We start from the raw sequence: 16,932 nt of genomic DNA, 5'->3' as shown, positions 1-16,932 counted from the left end.
ATGAAGGACCCTCTTCTGGGTCCTGTAATGAGATAGGAGAATGGTTTGAATGATCTCTCCAGGTTTGACCATGGGTTGACATGGCCCTCAGACTGAAGGATAGCAATTGCTGTTTTAAAGCATCAATGTATATAAAACCACTGTAATTTTTGTTGGTGCAAAAAGAAAGAAAGTAGAATTCATTGAATGCCAAGATCCAAGTTTAGGGCAAGTACTATTTGGTGAGAGAACCCCAGCAGAGATTTAAAGTCACAAAATACGTAGCAAAGTAAAGCACGGAAATATATAGTATGCCCTTTCAAGTACGTTCCAAAATTTCCCTCTTTCCTCAGCGTAGGAAAAGGCCACAAGTTTGGTAAGTTAAAATATTGGTTTACTTACAAACACTTCAAAGGTCTGGTACATGTGCTTTCCCATACGTCAGGGAGAAAAGTAAAAGGTAGCTTAGTTGCAAAATTCTTGGTAAAGGAACACAAGAGTGGCTGGTGAGAGCCATGCAGTTTTGCAGGATCAACCAGCTCAAACCTCTTCACACCGGGCTTCTCAGGTAGACTGGAGGGTGAACAATAGCCTGGATTGCCCATTTCATGTGTCATAGCTAAGCTGGGGATGTGTCATAGCTAAGCTGGCAGAACAGCTTTCCTTTCATTCATTAATTAGACCCAAACATGTTGGTTATATGATGCTAGTTATCCCATAATTTTCTCCATTTGCCTCTCTGTTTTTTCTCTCTCTAAACCATGGGTAGGCAAACTAAGTCCCAGGGGCCGGATCTGGCCCAATCGTCTTCTAATTCCGGCCCGCGGACGGCCCGGGAATCAGCGTGTTTTTACATGAGTAGAAAGTGTCCTTTTATTTAAAATGCATCTCTGGGTTATTTGTGGGGCCTGCCTGGTATTTTTACATGAGTAGAATGTGTTCTTTTATTTAAAAAGAATCTCTGGGTTATTTGTGGGGCATACAAATGTTTTCAATTTTTCCCCAAAAATATAGTCCTGCTCCCCACAAGGTCTGAGGGCCAGTGGACCAGCCCCCTGCTGAAAAAGTTAGCTGACCCCTGCTCTATACCCATACCCAGCAACTTAGGATAACACTTAATGCTTTGCATGCCAGACTATAAAAGATTCTGCCATCATGCACGCAGGCGTAGCCTATGTGCCTACAATTCCCATAATCCCCAGCTAGCATGGCCAGTGATCAGGGGTGATGGGAATTGCAGTCCAAAACATCTGGTGAGCAGCACATTGGCCAAGACTTCTTCTGAAAAGCAGTAACTGTCAAGCTGGTTGAAATAGATTTCTTATTTGGCATTTCTGGAGCAAAGGTGACGTTGCCATACGATTAATTGGCATGGAGGAACCAGGAAGATGTGTGTGTCTGTGTTTGTGTTGAGCCTCTTGATCACAGAAACAAACTCTATGCATAGCTGTCAAGCGTCCCTTATTTGGAGGGACAGTCCCTTATCCCAGTGCCATGTCCTGCTGCTGTCCCTTATTGATGGATATCCCTTAAATTTCCCGGGTTTCAAAGGAAGCAGCTCCTCTCCCTCCCTCCCTGCCGGCCAGGGAGGAGGGAGGCTCCAACTGTATTGCTTGGCTGCCAGGCCCGCCCCCCTCCGGCCTCCTCTCACCAGCCTCAGCCCCTGGGAACCCCTCTTCACTGGGACTGGTGGGAGCCTTGGGCCTTCCGCCACCATCTTCCTCGCAGCCGCCAAACTGAGCGTCTCTGCCTGGGGTCTCCCCTCTGCTCGTCACCGCCACTCCCGCTAGGCCGTACTGCGGCTGTGCTGCCAAAGGACCCAGATGAGATGGGCAGCCTGGCATGGCCTATGAACTGCTGAGGAGCTTTGAGAGGAGAGCGAGGGCAACCATAGAGAAAGCAGTTCAGAGAGAGAGGAGGAGGAGGAGGCGTGGGCAGGTGTTCCAAAGGCTACAAGGGAAGGACCGCAAGCGCTTCTCCCATAGATTTGTAGTGGTAGACTAGCATAGATGGTCTGATCTGCAGGTTTACTTTGGGCACTATTTTCCCTCCCTTCCTCCCGCCCCACCTGATGGAACTGAGAGCTGCAGATGGAGCATGAGAGAAAAGATACAGAACTGCAGCAGCATCTTCGTAGCTTGGACTTCGTTTTGCGTGAAAAGTGGTTTCTGCTTGTAGTTATTTAATTGCAGTGTTTCATCGGCTGGTGTCTTGAGCAGCAACGTCTGGAAACGAAGGGCTAAAAACCGGCGCTGCTCTCCAAAATTTTCTGGTCCCTTTTAACTGGTTGACTAAAATCCCTTATTTTGGCTGCTGGTCCCTTATTTTCAAATCTGTAAGTTGACAGCTATGAGTCTATGTGCTGTGAAAGTACCTGAAGGTACCTTGTAAAGGCAGCTCCCCTCGTTCACCTTTATACAGAGGTTATTGTCTCTTTCTTTTCCTAGTTGGAGAAAGAGATGGAAGACAAAAGGAATGAAATGCAAGAGGAACACGAAAACAAAATGAGGTATGGCTATTTCTACGTGCAAGATGGATCCATTTATTTTGCAGCCGATATTCTGCATTTTGTTTTGGATAACCTCGCCTGTCCCGGGACACAGATGGTGGGTAACAAAAAGAGCCATTTTTGCCAGGGCCAGTATAGATGAGGAAAGGATCAGCCCTGCCCACAACAGCCACTATTGGCATTTTTAAATTATTATTATTTTTTTATAATCTTTTTATTATTATTTTAATGATATAAACATACAACATAAAACAGTGCAAAATCCAAATATTGAGATTACTCTGAATCTCTTGACTTCCCCCCATCCCTTCCATGGGTCCTTTTAATTCTATTTTCAGCTGTATATCAGTACTTCTCCAATTTTTCTTTTTTCTTTTATTTTCAATGCAAAATCATGACAAAAATTACAAACATTGAATCCAAAATAATACTATACGCGAGAAAGAAAAACAGAACATACAAAAAAAAGAGAAAAAAGAAGAAAAAAAGGAAAGGAAAACAAAACAAAAAACGACAAAAAAGCATACATCTACAAATAAAACCATATCATCATTCTAGTCATTACATACATATACACATACTTCTCCAATTTTTCATCTTCCTAAGTTATCTATACGCTCTATTACATTACAAGCGTATCTAAAATCCTGCTAATGTTTTGACCTGTTTACAATGATTTTGTATATACAATATAAACATTCCCCCCCCCCTTTTTTTTTAATTCCTTGTCTTCTTGATTCCTGAGCTTGCCAGTTAATTTTGCCATTTCGGCATAGTCCATCAACTTGATTTGCCATTCTATTGGCATTTTTTTAAAGCATGCATTCGATGCAAGGAAATATTTAATGTAATGTCTAGTTTAACCTACGAAAAGGCAGACCATTTCCCTGCGGGCTCTTCCAGATAGCCTACTGATTGCACATTCATGATGATTTCTGCTTCCAGTGGTATCTGGGTGGTTACACACGATTCGTCTTTCAGTACCGTTCATGCCTGCAAAAGTTTCAGAGTGGACATCCTGATCTGTTTCCAGTTGGTGCATGTTCTGTCACTTCCAAATGAAATCCTGTCATTTTTTACGCTGCAAATGTTGCGGATTCTGTTTTTGGTCCAACTTTTCTTGCAATGTTATTGCGGGAGAGCTCCCTCCACAGGCGGAAATAATGTAGTAACATTGGGGAAGACCAATCAAGTGGAATTATGTACAGACAGAATTATGTACAGACACCTACCACACCTATCAGCCAATCACCCATTCCCACCGCCCTTCTGAGTAATACCCCTCCCCACCCTCTCACTATATACAAAGGTCTGGTGACTTCTGTTTCAGTGTATCTGAAGAAGTGTGCATGCACACGAAAGCTCATACCAAGAACAAACTTAGTTGGTCTCTAAGGTGCTACTAGACAATTTTTTATATATTTCTATGTACAGCCAGTTTGGTATAAATCCACCACTGATACACTAGGATCATTATTATTTCAATAGATTTTATTGAAGTTTGAAAGAAAATATACAAAGGGTTAACATTAAATATCCAATTTTTAAATCAAAGATTAAAAAACCCCTAATTAAATAAAAACACAAACCAAAAGGAAGAAATGAAAAAGAGAGAAAAGGAAGGAAGGAAGGAAAAAACAGAACTTCTGATTCTTCATCTGTCAGCTATATATAGAAAATTATTCAAAACATTCACTCCATGATAACACTCAACAATTCCACTTTATATAAACCAATTATCTTTCTTCAACCCTCAAACCCAGAGACCGTACGTTTGTTTTCTTTTTCCTGCAAAAAATCTATACTGTAGTTTCCAATCTTAAGTAAATATTGTCAATGCTTTTTCTCTTCTCATTAAATTTATCACCTTTGCCGGTCTTAGCTAAGCCCAATGATTTTAACAAACCATTCCTCCATGGAGGTAGGTAGGGATGAATCTTTCCATCTGTGTGCGTACGAAAGTCTCACCGCTGTGACCATTGCGCGAATGACATGTTGCAGAATACGCTCATAAAGGACTACTGAAGTAACGATTGGACGATGTGACGCAGAAAGTTCTGTGGGAAGAATAATTAAATAAATAAATAAACATGTTGGTTTTGCTCCTGTTGGTATAGGTGTTATTCTCAAAACACAGTACAGTGGTACCTCAGGTTAAGTACTTAATTCATTCTGGAGGTCTGTTCTTAACCTGAAACTGTTCTTAACCTGAAGCACCACTTTAGCTAATGGGGCCTCCCGCTGCCGCCACGCGATTTCTGTTCTCATCCTGAAGCAAAGTTCTTAACCCAAGGTAATATTTCTGGGTTAGCGGAGTCTGTAACCTGAAGCATATGTAACCCGAGGTACCACTGTACTATTTCTGCTAACCCAGTACCTCGGGTTAAGAACTTTGCTTCAGGATGAGAACAAAAATCGTGCTCCGGCGGCGTGGCGGCAGCGGGAGGCCCCATTAGCTAAAGTGGTGTTTCAGGTTAAGAACAGTTTCAGGTTAAGAACAGACCTCTGGAACAAATTAAGTACTTAACCCGAGGTACCACTGTACAGCTATAATATATATTTTAAAAAAGATATTTTTAATAAGAATAAGTGGCAGTATTCTCAAAGCAGTTTAGAACTGAATAATAACACACCCACCCAAATAATAAATAGTGGTACTAGTAGTACATGATTGATATTAGGCAGAATCCACAGTTACCTGAGAAGATCCTCTCTTCCCCTATCCCCGGTCTACTTCAGAGGGTTCTCCAACCCCCTGGAGCAGATTTGGATAGATGGCTGTAGCAAAAGAGGAGAGGCAGTGAAGTCTCATTATGGCAAGAGAAGGCTGTGCACAAACAGCATTCCATACAGCCCATTGTTGTTGTCTTTTAATCAAAGCAGCTTGCTGGGTAATTCTAATCGAAAGCTACGTTGTCTTTGCAGGGAGATGCAGTCACATCATGCAGCAGAGATGAACGCCTTGGAAGAGCAGTACAAGAAAGAGCTGCGAAACGAGAGGGCGCATGCCCAGGAGAAGCTGGGTAGGACTCGGGGGCCGAACTACCTGTTACACTGTACAGTAGTATTCCGGCAGTCCTAGTTGCGGTGGAGGCTGGTCCAACCTTAGCTAGTCCTCAGCCAGCCCCGCAGCTACCTCCCTTCTTATTTACCGTATTTTTCGCTCTATAGGACGCATCAGATGATAAGATGATAGTTTTGGGGGAGAGGAAAACAAGGGGGAAAAATATTTTGAATCCCAGAAGCCAGAACAGCAAGAGGGATCTGGCTTCTGGGATACTGTGTGGCTATTCTGGCTTCTGGAATAACCGTGCCAAGCCTCTTCATGGCAGCAGGATGAAGGCTCCCTCTGCCCGAAGAGGCTAAGGCAGAAGCCAGGACAGGCGCGTCGCTGAAGGGGCGCTGCGCAGTTCTCCCTCTGCGAAGGAGAGGCGCTGCGCAGAGAGGGAGAACTGCGCAGCGCCCCTTCAAGTGAAGCTGGGGAAGGAACAGAAGGAGACCCTTCTGTTCCTCCTCCGGCTTCCAGGCAGGTGTGTGGCTGAAGGGGTGCTGCGCAGAGAGGTAGAGCTGCGCAGCACCCCTTCAGCGAAGCGGAAGGAGGAACAGAAGGGGCTCCGTTCCTCCTCTTGCTTCGCTGAAGGGGCGCTGCGCAGCTCTACCTCTCTGCGCAGTGCCATTCACTCCATAAGACGCGCTCACATTTCCCCTTACTTTATAGGAGGAAAAAAGTGCATCCTATGGAGAGAAAATAAGGGACGCAGGTGGCGCTGTGGGTTAAAGCCTCAGCGCCTAGGACTTGCCGATCGAAAGGTCGGCGGTTCGAATCCCTGCGGCGGGGTGCGCTCCCGCTGCTCGGTCCCAGCGCCTGCCAACCTAGCAGTTCGAAAGCACCTCCAGGTGCAAGTAGATAAATAGGGACCGCTTACCAGCGGGAAGGTAAACGGTGTTTCCGTGTGCGGCTCTGGCTCGCCAGAGCAGTGATGTCACGCTGGCCACGTGACCCGGAAGTGTCTCCGGACAGCGCTGGCCCCTGGCCTCTTAAGTGAGATGGGCGCACAACCCCAGAGTCTGTCAAGACTGGCCCGTACGGGCAGGGGTACCTTTACCTTTACCTTTTATGGAGAGAAAAATACGGTACAACCAGTCAAGACCAGCCCATCTATGAGGCTCACTAAGGCAATTGCCTCAGGGTGGCAGGCTCACAACGACTGGGATGAGCGGCAGTTCCAGGCCTGCAGGGAGTACGACAATGAGACCCCTGGCCGCCTGACAATGACAACAACACCTCTTCCTCTTCCCTGTTTTTGTAAAATCAAGAAGGCCACAGAGCAGCTTTTTAAAACATCTCAGCCAGGGGTGCCCAAACTTTTTTCAAAGAGGGCCAAATTTGATGAAGTGGACATACGTGAGAGGCGAGCAAAGTTGTTAGGATTGAAGCTGTTAAGCTAAATTGTTGAGGTGTTTTTTTACAATTTTACCCCAAAGTTGTTGAGCTTTTTTAGGATTTTACCCCAGGACATATACTGCCACAGGGGGGCAGATTAAATTGACCGGTGGGCTGAATTAGGCCCCCAAAATGGACTTTGGATATGCCTGATCTCAGGAGCTGAGGAACATCTGATTTGGGATCATCTATCTGTTAAGCAGGAAGGATCTGAATGTTCTGTACCTTCAAACAGAGGATAGGATAGGAGTTGATAATAATCATGCAGAACCAATCAAAGATATTATGATAAAAATTGTGGGCCAACAAGACCTATAACAAGGGACAAGATCCCTGCCAGCATATGAATCAATCTGGCAAACCTGATTCTAAAATACACACCCACACCCCGCTCACACACAAAAATAATTCTCACTACACCAACCAAAGACAACCAAACACACCCTAAGCCACCCCCAACCTCTCTCACCACCAAGGAAATACAACAAGTTAATAGTAAGAGAACCCATACAAGTAACACTGACACAACCCCTCACACACACTAAGTAAAATAACAGAAGCATAACCACCCCACCCCACCCACCACTCCCCCCTTCCCTTCTTCTTCTTCTTCTTCTTCTTCTTCTTCTTCTTCTTCTTCTTCTTCTTCTTCTTCTTCCTCCTAATGGTTAAACCAATTCATAAACCAAGTACTCATACATTGACCACTAATAATGAAACATGTTGTACATATTTTTCCACATTTAGTATGCTATTTTTGTGATATACAAATGACATGAGAAAACTTGGTATACTTGTTTGTATAACATTAGTCTTGTTTATAAAACCCAATTAAAAAAAACAAGGGACAAGACATACAAGTCCTTGTCTGTTAATGCCAGAAGCCTCAAAGCGGCAAGTTATAATGCCCCAATGGTTAGAAGTGAACACTGGGGGCAGCCATGTTTTTGCTGTGCAATTCCCTCTGAGGGTGGCAGAACATCACTGGTCCCTCTGGGGATCTTCCTCTTCTCTTCCAAGAGTGTGGTGAGAAGAAGCCTTTGACTGTGAGCAGCCAGACATGACAATTGTATTTCTAAGGCGCTGTTAATTTCTGGGGAAGGCATGTTGTTGGCTGAGCAGCCAATTCATTTCCCTTCAGGAAAACAACTGAGAAACAACTGTTTGATTTCGGTAGTTCCATGTGTGGAGCATTTTATTTTCCCCTTCCCCCCCTTAGCTGGGATGCAGAAGGAATACAAGTATCTGAAGAATGCATTCCGTGTGTACCAGGTAAGATTTAAATTATACCACCCGTCTGAGGTAATCCTAAACTCCTACAAGTCTCCTAAGAGCCTTAAAGACCAACAGTTTGTTTGTTGCCTAAGATTTTGTGGGCGAGAGCCTGCTTTGTCAGGTGCACGGTGCGCTGTCCCCTAGCGCTTGCGCATGCATAGTTGGTCTCATGGAAGACTGCAGTCCAGTTGTCACAGACATCTTGCATTTCATGGCTGCTTGGTCTATGGCCAGAGCCAGTGTTGCTGCAATCCCAGCCCAACTGACTGGCTACCTCAGCAATGACAGGTAATCCAGAAGTGGCAAAATTAATCTGCAATGTCTGGAGTCTTCTGAACCCCATAGAGAAAAGGAAGGACGATCAGGCTGCCTCAGATGCTCTTACACAGTTGCCACCCCTTCCCTGTTTTCTGATTCATAACCAGTGTCCCCCTGAAGTACTTTGAAGACTTGCAGGCAAAAGAGGGTATAAAATTGCCACCTGGTTGTTGGCATCCGTCTGTCCCGAGAGACAATGGAGTATGTATTGGCAAAACCTATTGGTTTTTCGCAACTTTCTGACTAGTTGCAGGACCTTAGCCAGACCTAGCAGAGTAAACGCAGAATCCACGGAAGCAATTGGCAACTTGGCTGCAGACAGGATGGACGAAGCAGGAACCAGGAACTTGTAGTTAGGTGTTTATTATATACAGTGGACTATTTACAGGAACAGAACACGGATCTTTTGCTAGCTCTCTCTGACACGACTCACAACTCCTACACTCACTGGCACACTGAACTCTGAACCTCTGAACACTGAACTAACACACTCCAGTTAGTAGGTCATTAATTATCACTCCCTTGAGAGAGCTTGACCAATCAGGGAGCTGTTGCCATGCCTCTGTTATCACCAGGCAGACTTACTCCTTCAGATTGCCTTCTGGCTGTCTGCCAAACCTTAATTGACTCTGTGTGAGTAGCTGCACATACACAGTTTCCCAACAGTACGCTTCCAGGGGTGAAGTCGAACCGATGCGTTAGCACCATCAAAGTGACCTCTCCGGCATGCAAGCCTCAGCAGTGTTTATGGAGGTTCTGGGCAGCCCGGACGTCAGGACTCCCCTTTAAATTGGCACCTACATTAAAAAATAATCATTTTTTCTCTCTCATTAGGATAGTATTTCTGATGAAATGGAGGAGAAGTGGCTGAGAAGGCAAGCGGAATGGAAAAAGAGTGAGAGGACTGAACGGGAGAAGGCCTTGTTACAACAAAGTGAGTACAAGAGAGGGGTTGCATCTTATTTGTATTGTGTATTGTATATAGCGGAACGCGGGTGGCGCTGTGGGTTAAACCACAGAGCCTAGGACTTGCCGATCAGACGGTCGGCGGTTCGAATCCCCGCGACAGGGTGAGCTCCCGTTGCTCGGTCCCTGCTCTTGCCAACCTAGCAGTTCAAAAGCACGTCAAAGTGCAAGTAGATAAATAGGTACCGCTCCAGCGGGAAGGTAAACGGCATTTCTGTGCGCTGCTCTGGTTATCCAGAAGCGGCTTAGTCATGCTGGCCACATGACCCGGAAGCTGTACGCCGGCTCCCTCAGCCAATAAAGTGAGATGAGCACCACAACCCCAGAGTCGGCCATGACTGGACCCTTTACCTTTATTGTATATAGCAGTGCCAGAGTATTTGGGTTGAAAGGGAAATGGCGTTTGCCCATGCAAATCAATCTGGTTAATACGGTATTTGACGTTGCGTTTCCTTTGCACTGAAATGAATCGGGTGGAATAACGTGACGGCATTACATTATTTCACCACTGCAGACAGCAAGACAGATAATGTAGCTTTTGCTTTTGCCAGAAGACAAACCGCAGCAGCATTGAAACGCTGCCGCAAACGAAAAATGCGAGGGCAGAATGGAAAACGACACCTCCTTTTATCTCTGCATGTGTGCAACAATTTGAACCTCAGTTATTTGCCTTTTGACCTGAGTCCAGTTTGAACTCTGTTCACATTCATCTGAATTTACGAAGTTCCGTGTGTTTTTGGCTTGGCTTGGCTCATTCTGATAAATGTTCCTGTTCCCTGTGGAGTCAGATGGGTGGGTGAGCCTTTAATTACTGATATCCTCTCTGGAACCAGAGCAAATTGCTCATTAACTCTCTTTTTTTCCTTTGCAAGATCTCAATTAACAAGAGTTTGCTTTGGCTGCGAAGAGGAAAGGGATGATTAAGGGCCCACCTACGCTCTCATCTTGCAAACAGAAAAGGAATTGCAATGAAGGGCCGATTCAGGAAGGTCCATGTTAATGGATAGGAAGTGTTAAGAGAATGATAAGGTCTAAGATATAAAATAAATGTTCATAAATGTACCAGGCAAACACATACATAAATATATAAACCACATGTCTGAAACACTACAGGAAAACAGTCCTGAAACCATTTTGACTCTCCCAAATTGACCTCAAATGTTTCTCTGCAAGGAGGAAGGAAATGGGAAAAGCTCCCCATTGTCTCTTTGCTCACGAATCCTGTCTTAAGGGCTTTTCTGTGTATGAATAGGCTGAGCCTGTGACCTGGATTCAGGAACTGAGTATTTACCATCACAATGAGAGCCAGTGTGGTGTAGTGGTAAGAGCGATAGACTTGTAGGCTGGGGGACCGGGTTCGCGTCTCCGCTCCTCCACATGCAGCTGCTGGGTAACCTTGGGCCACTCACACTTCTCTGAAGTCTCTCAGCCCCACTCACCTCACAGAGTGTTTGTTGTGGGGGAGGAAGGGAAAGGAGAATGTTAGCCGCTTTGAGACTCCTTCGGGTAGTGATAAAGCGGGATATCAAATCCAAACTACTACTACTACTACTACTACTACTACTACTACTCTTCTTCTTCTTCTTCAAAAGAATGCCCAGGATGCCCTGGTAAAAGCAATCAGTGACCATTATCAGGTATCCTGGCAGGCAGGTTTTCTGCTGTAGACTGTCCCTTCAGTGATGTATGTATGATGTATTGGGGGTGGCCTTGAGCTACAGGGTGGCCATTTCAAAAGTCTATATAAGTGCTTGCACTCCAATGTTCTGGGTTCTTCTGCGGGCATGGGGGGTGAGCACCCTGTTGCAACAATTTAATAAAGATCAGGCTTACTAGCTGCCTTGCTTCTCAATATTGTCTGATTGGCCTCTGGGCCCATCACCTCCTGGCAAATAGAAGGGGAAGAAATGGAGGCAGTGAAAGATTTTACTTTCTTGGGCTCCATGATCACTGCAGATGGTGATAGGAGTCACGAAATTAAAAGACGCCTGCTTCTTGGGAGAAAAGCAATGACAAACCTAGACAGCATCTTAAAAAGCAGAGACATCACCTTGCCAACAAAGGTCCGTATAGTTAAAGCTATGGTTTTCCCAATAGTGATGTATGGAAGTGAAAGCTGGACCATAAAGAAGGCTGATCGCCGAAGAATTGATGTTTTTGAATTATGGGGCTGGAGGAGACTCTTGAGAGTCCCATGAACTGCAAGAAGATCAAACCTATCCATTCTGAAGGAGGGCCTGGCGTGCTCTGGTCCATGGGGTCACAAAGAGTCGGACACAACTAAACGACTAAACAACAACAACAGTTTTCTCCTACCAATAGAGAACCTACATAAGGACTCTATACGGGCTCTTGGGTACCCCATAAGGGAAAGGGAGCAAGTTTTTTCTTATAACACAAAGCAACTCATTGTAGAGATTAAAGCTGAGTAGCAGAAGCCACATTAAAATAAAGAGGCAAGGAGGAGGCAGCAGGTCAGCTGTAGGGAAAAGCAGAACCTATCATGAATAGGACATTTCTGCAGAAATATACATTTTCCCTCTAAATGGGCACTGCTGGATTTCTATGGCGAAGACTGCTCTATATTAAATGCCGTATGGAACCATTATTTTAATTCTGCTTCCAGGTGGTTGCAGCACTAAAGATCCATAGTGTAAAAGCAGCCAACCTTCTCTTTTCTGTTAAGAGGACACCACTGTATGAATCTCCCACATCTAGCAAATGGCACCCAGTGTTTTAAGCACATCAACTTTATTACTAAGAAATATAAAGTTTTGATGACACACATGGTTAATGCAGACCTAAAAATCTAATCTTATCCACAGAGCAATCGTTGACAAAAAAGTTTGAGCAGGCGATAGAAGAACAGAAGCTTATCATTCAGAATAACAGTTTTTTAATAGGCAAAGTTTATGAAAAAGAAAGAGAAGTAAGTGGTGTTTATTATTAAGCACTGTGGGGCTACTGTTCCTTTAACTGAAAACTCTCCCCTTACAAATCCTACCCCTTCTAATGCTCCCTATTGACATGGCCTGGGACTTAGTGATATCTTGCCCCTTAATTATTCTTATTCTCTTCAGTGGCTGGCTGAAACTACTGGTTGCTGCCATGCTCTTCCTTTACTCCTGTTATATTGCAATAGTATTATTTTGCTGTAAAAACGAAGTTATTGTTGTTGATCTTCAATGAAAGGACAGCAATAATTAAAGCCTGAGCCTCTGGGGAACAGGGACTAATCCCATTCATTCAGTAATCCCATTCATTGATTAATCGCTATGTAAGGGGCTGAACAATGGGACGCAGGCGGCGCTGTGGGTTAAACCACAGAGCCTAGGACTTGCCGATCAGAAGGTCGGTGGTTCGAATCCCCGCGACGGGGTGAGCTCCCGTTGCTCGGTCCCAGCTCCTGCCAACCTAGCAGTTCGAAAGCACGTCAAAGTGCAAGTAGATAAATAGGTACCACTCCAGCGGGAAGGTAAACAGCGTTTCTGTGCACTGCTCCGTTTTGCCAGAAGCGGCTTAGTCATGCTGGCCACATGACCCGGAAGCTGTACGCTGGCTCCCTCGACCAATAAAGCGAGATGAGCACTGCAACCTCAGGGTTGGTCACGACTGGACCTAATGGTCAGGGGTCCCTTTTACCTTTACCTTTAAGGGGCTGAACATAAAAATGAAAATGTTGTACTGGACATTAAATGAGGCAGTACCTGAAAGGAGGAAGCTTTCAATTAATGTTGCAAGGGTCCTTTGTTAAATGGAGCCTAGCTTCCAGCTGATTGTGAATAATGAGTGCCTTAGCAGCACTAAAAAGTAAGTAAAATATTAAGAAACAAAGAAAAATCGGTACAATATGTTGTAGGAAAGTATTAGAAAGTGCATTAAAAGTACAGTTGTACCTCGGGTTACATACACTTCAAGTTACAGACGCTTCAGGTTACAGACTTCGCTAACCCAGAAATAGTACCTTGGGTTAAGAACTTTGCTTCAGGATGAGACCAGAAATCGTGCTCTGGTGGCGCGGCAGCAGCAGGAGGCCCCATTAGCTAAAGTGGTGCTTCAGGTTAAGAACAGTTTCAGGTTAAGTACGGACCTCCGGAACGAATTAAGTACTTTACCTGAGGTACCACTGTATTTTACTTTGATATATGTTATTTTATTTTATGTAATATTATTTGATCTTAGCTTAGTGGAAATCTAAGTGGAATTTGAAGTTTAAATTTACATCTTATAGTAATTCAACTTAAGATTTTTTTTTCTTTGTATGTATATTAATTTCAATAAAGTGGGATAATAATAGTAGTAGTAGTAGTAGTAATAGTTTTGGTGTAGAAGCAACCTTAGCCAGAGGTATAGAGAAATGGAGGTTGTTACAGGCTAGCACATTTTCTCTGACGTTCAGTTTTCTTGGAAGGGAAAATCTTTCCAGGATTTGAGCAGTTCTCCTTAGTTTTCATTTTGATTTATCATACAAGTACCGTTTAAGCAGAAGTTTGTATGCGCAGGCATGTGAAGTGCTGATCCACATGCAGATTAGTTCAGAGTGAGGAGAGCCTTAGAAATAACGAGCTCCCCTAATATTAAGTGCTAACAAAAATCCTTAGTATCATCAAGCCATTGCAAAAAAAAAAAAAAAAAAGAGTACATGTATGAAACCTGCCATAAATTAAATAGGTCTGCTTTATCCATTCTAGATCCCAAATAACATTTCCCCCCCCCTCAGTTTTGTTACGTCAGCTGAAGGCTGCTTCTGTGTCCTGATTTCACCTGTATTTGTAGAGGCACCCCCAAGGTTTCATAATGAGTCTACTTAGAAGTCAATGTTGTTTGAAGATGCGCTTTACTCTACACTATTCCTTACTGTAACTTTTATCCCTTTTTTCTTTTCCAGGAGTTCCAAAAGCAGCAACAGGAAGCCATGGATCAAATTGCTGAATTAAAAAAACATATTGAGGCAAGTAAGGGATGCGAGTGGCGCCGTGGGTTAAACCACAGAGCCTAGGACTTGCCGATCAGAAGGTCGGCAGTTCGAATCTCTGCGACGGGGTGAGCTCCCGTTGCTCGGTCCCTGCTCCTGCCAACCTAGCAGTTCGAAAGCACGTCAAAGTGCAAGTAGATAAATAGGTACCACTCCAGCGGGAAGGTAAACGGCATTTCCGCGCGCTGCTCTGGTTCGCCAGAAGCGGCTTAGTCATGCTGGCCACATGACCCGGAAGCTGTATGCCGGCGCCCTCAGCCAATAAAGCGAGATGAGTGCCGCAACGCCAGAGTCGGCCAAGACTGGACCTAATGGTCAGGGGTCCCTTTACCTTTACCTGTTGAGGCAGGGGTCCCCTTACCTTTACCTATTGGTAAACAGTTTGAACAGAATGTAACCGAATCTTATGTAAAAAAAACAAAAACAGGCAAGACATTCAGGAACCATCATAGTGAATTGGTTAAGCTTTGGACCAGGACCAGAGAGACCTGGGTTTGAAATCCCTGTTCAGTCATGAATCAAACTGCATGAACATGAGAGTGATTAGCTGCCAGCCTAACCTTGCAAGGTTGCTTTGAGGATAAAATGTGTAGGGCAAAATGAAACTGTTTGGGAAAAGTATGGGATGTTAACAGCACAGTTGTACCTCGGAAGTCGAATGGAATCCGTTCTGGAAGTCCGTTCGACTCCCAAAACGTTCGGGAACCAATCGGAAGCCGCGTCGGATGTTTGGGTTCCAAAGGACGTTCGCAAACCGGAACACTCCCTTACAGGTTTGCGGCGTTCGGGAGCCAAAACGTTCAACCCGCAAGGCGTTCCACTTCCGAGGTACAACTGTATTAAGCGGATCTGCAGGAACGTTTTCGTTTGAAGTGCTCCTGTTCAGTGATCCTGCCAGCCGGTTATGCCCTATTTCAGGATACTCCAGTCCATTACCTCCCCATCCCACTTTCCCAGACACAACACATTCTGTCACCACTGAGCATGCTTAGTCCTTATTCCCCTTTAGGCAGCTCTAGGCAATGGTGGGTGGAACTAGATGGGAAAGCGTGCAGAGCAATGAAGACATTCCCCCCCTCCGTCTTTGTTCAGTAGGCTAGTTTCTACATACAGTATACTTACACCACCCTGTGAAAGATAGATAAAACTTTATTCGCATTAGCCAATGGCCATAGCAACAGTAAACCATTACAGTATCCACAGAAAAGGAAATTTGATATAAGAGCACAATTTAAAGTCCTGAATCAGCCATCAGTTAGTGGCCCTTATTCTGATTGCCCCTGCTATGAACCTAGCAACCTTTGCTGTTATCTGCTCATTTTGATCTGATAGAAGAAAGGACATTGTGGCAGTGGTTGAGTGCCCTGGGATGGTTAGTACGAGTGGGGTGAGGATCTCGTTCCTCAGGTCTTTGTAGAGAGTACAGGACAGGAGGATGTGTGCTGCTGTTTTGGTGCTACCGTCTCCACAGGGGCAAAGATGTTTCTCAGGTGGGATCTTTTGGAACTGACGCTCAAGTAACACAGATGGCGAAACATCCAGTCTTGCAAGTGTAAAAGCACGTCTGTATTTTGGGATTAGAAGTTTGTGCAGATATGGGGCCAGAGAATCAAAATGGAGAGGGGGAAATTGAACATACCAAGGGCTGAATTTCCTTATAGTGGCCAGGTTTTTCTGATGCTCGATATCTTTTAGATGTTGACCAATCAGACTGTTTGCTTTAGTAGAGCCCATAGTGAGTAGGTGTTGTTGGGATAGGACACCAGCCTGTGTTCTCCATCCAGACAAGTAAGAGGCCTTATCAGAGTTCAATGGCACATTCCAGCCAGGCAAAAACATTCAAGGAGGGTGTGAAGCAAGGCCCACGACAGGCAGGACCCACAGAAAGTAGGTGTGGTCTGGCGAGGGTCCTGGGGACTAGACAAGAGAAGCGTGGAGGGCCGCATTTGGCCCCTTGGCCTCAAGTTCTCCACCCCCTGCCCTAAAAGGTTAATTTATCAATGAAAAGCTCTAGAAGTCTATGAACTTAGGTACTAAAAATGGAAAACACAACAATGCAGCCAAGGTTATTATTTTACTGTTGCTACACCAATTTGAAACACCTATAACATTACATGTAGAAAATATCCAGCAGGGCTTTTACAGCATCTGGGTTTTGTGGAGTGAACTTTTCCAGCAGTGATCCTTTGGTGCCATGTAAAAAGTACCAGTATCCCAGAAGGCCTTTGTTTAGGAATGTGCTTTGGCTCCAGAGGTGTTTTAGGTATAGCTTACGGTACTTTTTTTAGTTTGTTTCATTGTACAGTTCTTAAATTGTCGTTGTGTTGCTCTGCACAGTGGTGGATGTGCAGAATATAAGCATCTTAAAATAATGTGTTCCATCCAATAAAAGGGTTTGGATATGGAAATTAAGGAGAAGAATGAGACTTTGGATGCTATTGCAGCCACTCTTCACAAGACAGAGAC

At 44.6% G+C, this 16,932-nt stretch overlaps 1 protein-coding gene across 1 annotated transcript in view; it reads left to right on the top strand.

Moving 5' to 3' along the window:
* FLACC1 (flagellum associated containing coiled-coil domains 1) overlaps window positions 1–14,505 on the top strand; it is a 31,854-nt gene extending 17,349 nt beyond the window's left edge. Inside the window, exons 8-13 of the mRNA XM_079983840.1 lie at window positions 2,427–2,488; window positions 5,414–5,511; window positions 8,152–8,204; window positions 9,360–9,459; window positions 12,317–12,420; window positions 14,380–14,505. Coding sequence (XP_079839966.1) covers window positions 2,427–2,488; window positions 5,414–5,511; window positions 8,152–8,204; window positions 9,360–9,459; window positions 12,317–12,420; window positions 14,380–14,490 — 528 coding nt within the window. The 3' untranslated portion in view covers window positions 14,491–14,505. The remainder of the gene's footprint in view (window positions 1–2,426; window positions 2,489–5,413; window positions 5,512–8,151; window positions 8,205–9,359; window positions 9,460–12,316; window positions 12,421–14,379) is intronic.
* Window positions 14,506–16,932: the final 2,427 nt, after the last annotated feature.

This window comes from Podarcis cretensis (assembly GCF_951804945.1).
Source record: "Podarcis cretensis genome assembly, chromosome: 1".
Lineage (NCBI taxonomy): Eukaryota > Metazoa > Chordata > Lepidosauria > Squamata > Lacertidae > Podarcis > Podarcis cretensis.
Note: the sequence above shows the minus strand (reverse complement) of the source record. Positions and strands in the feature narration are given on the sequence as shown.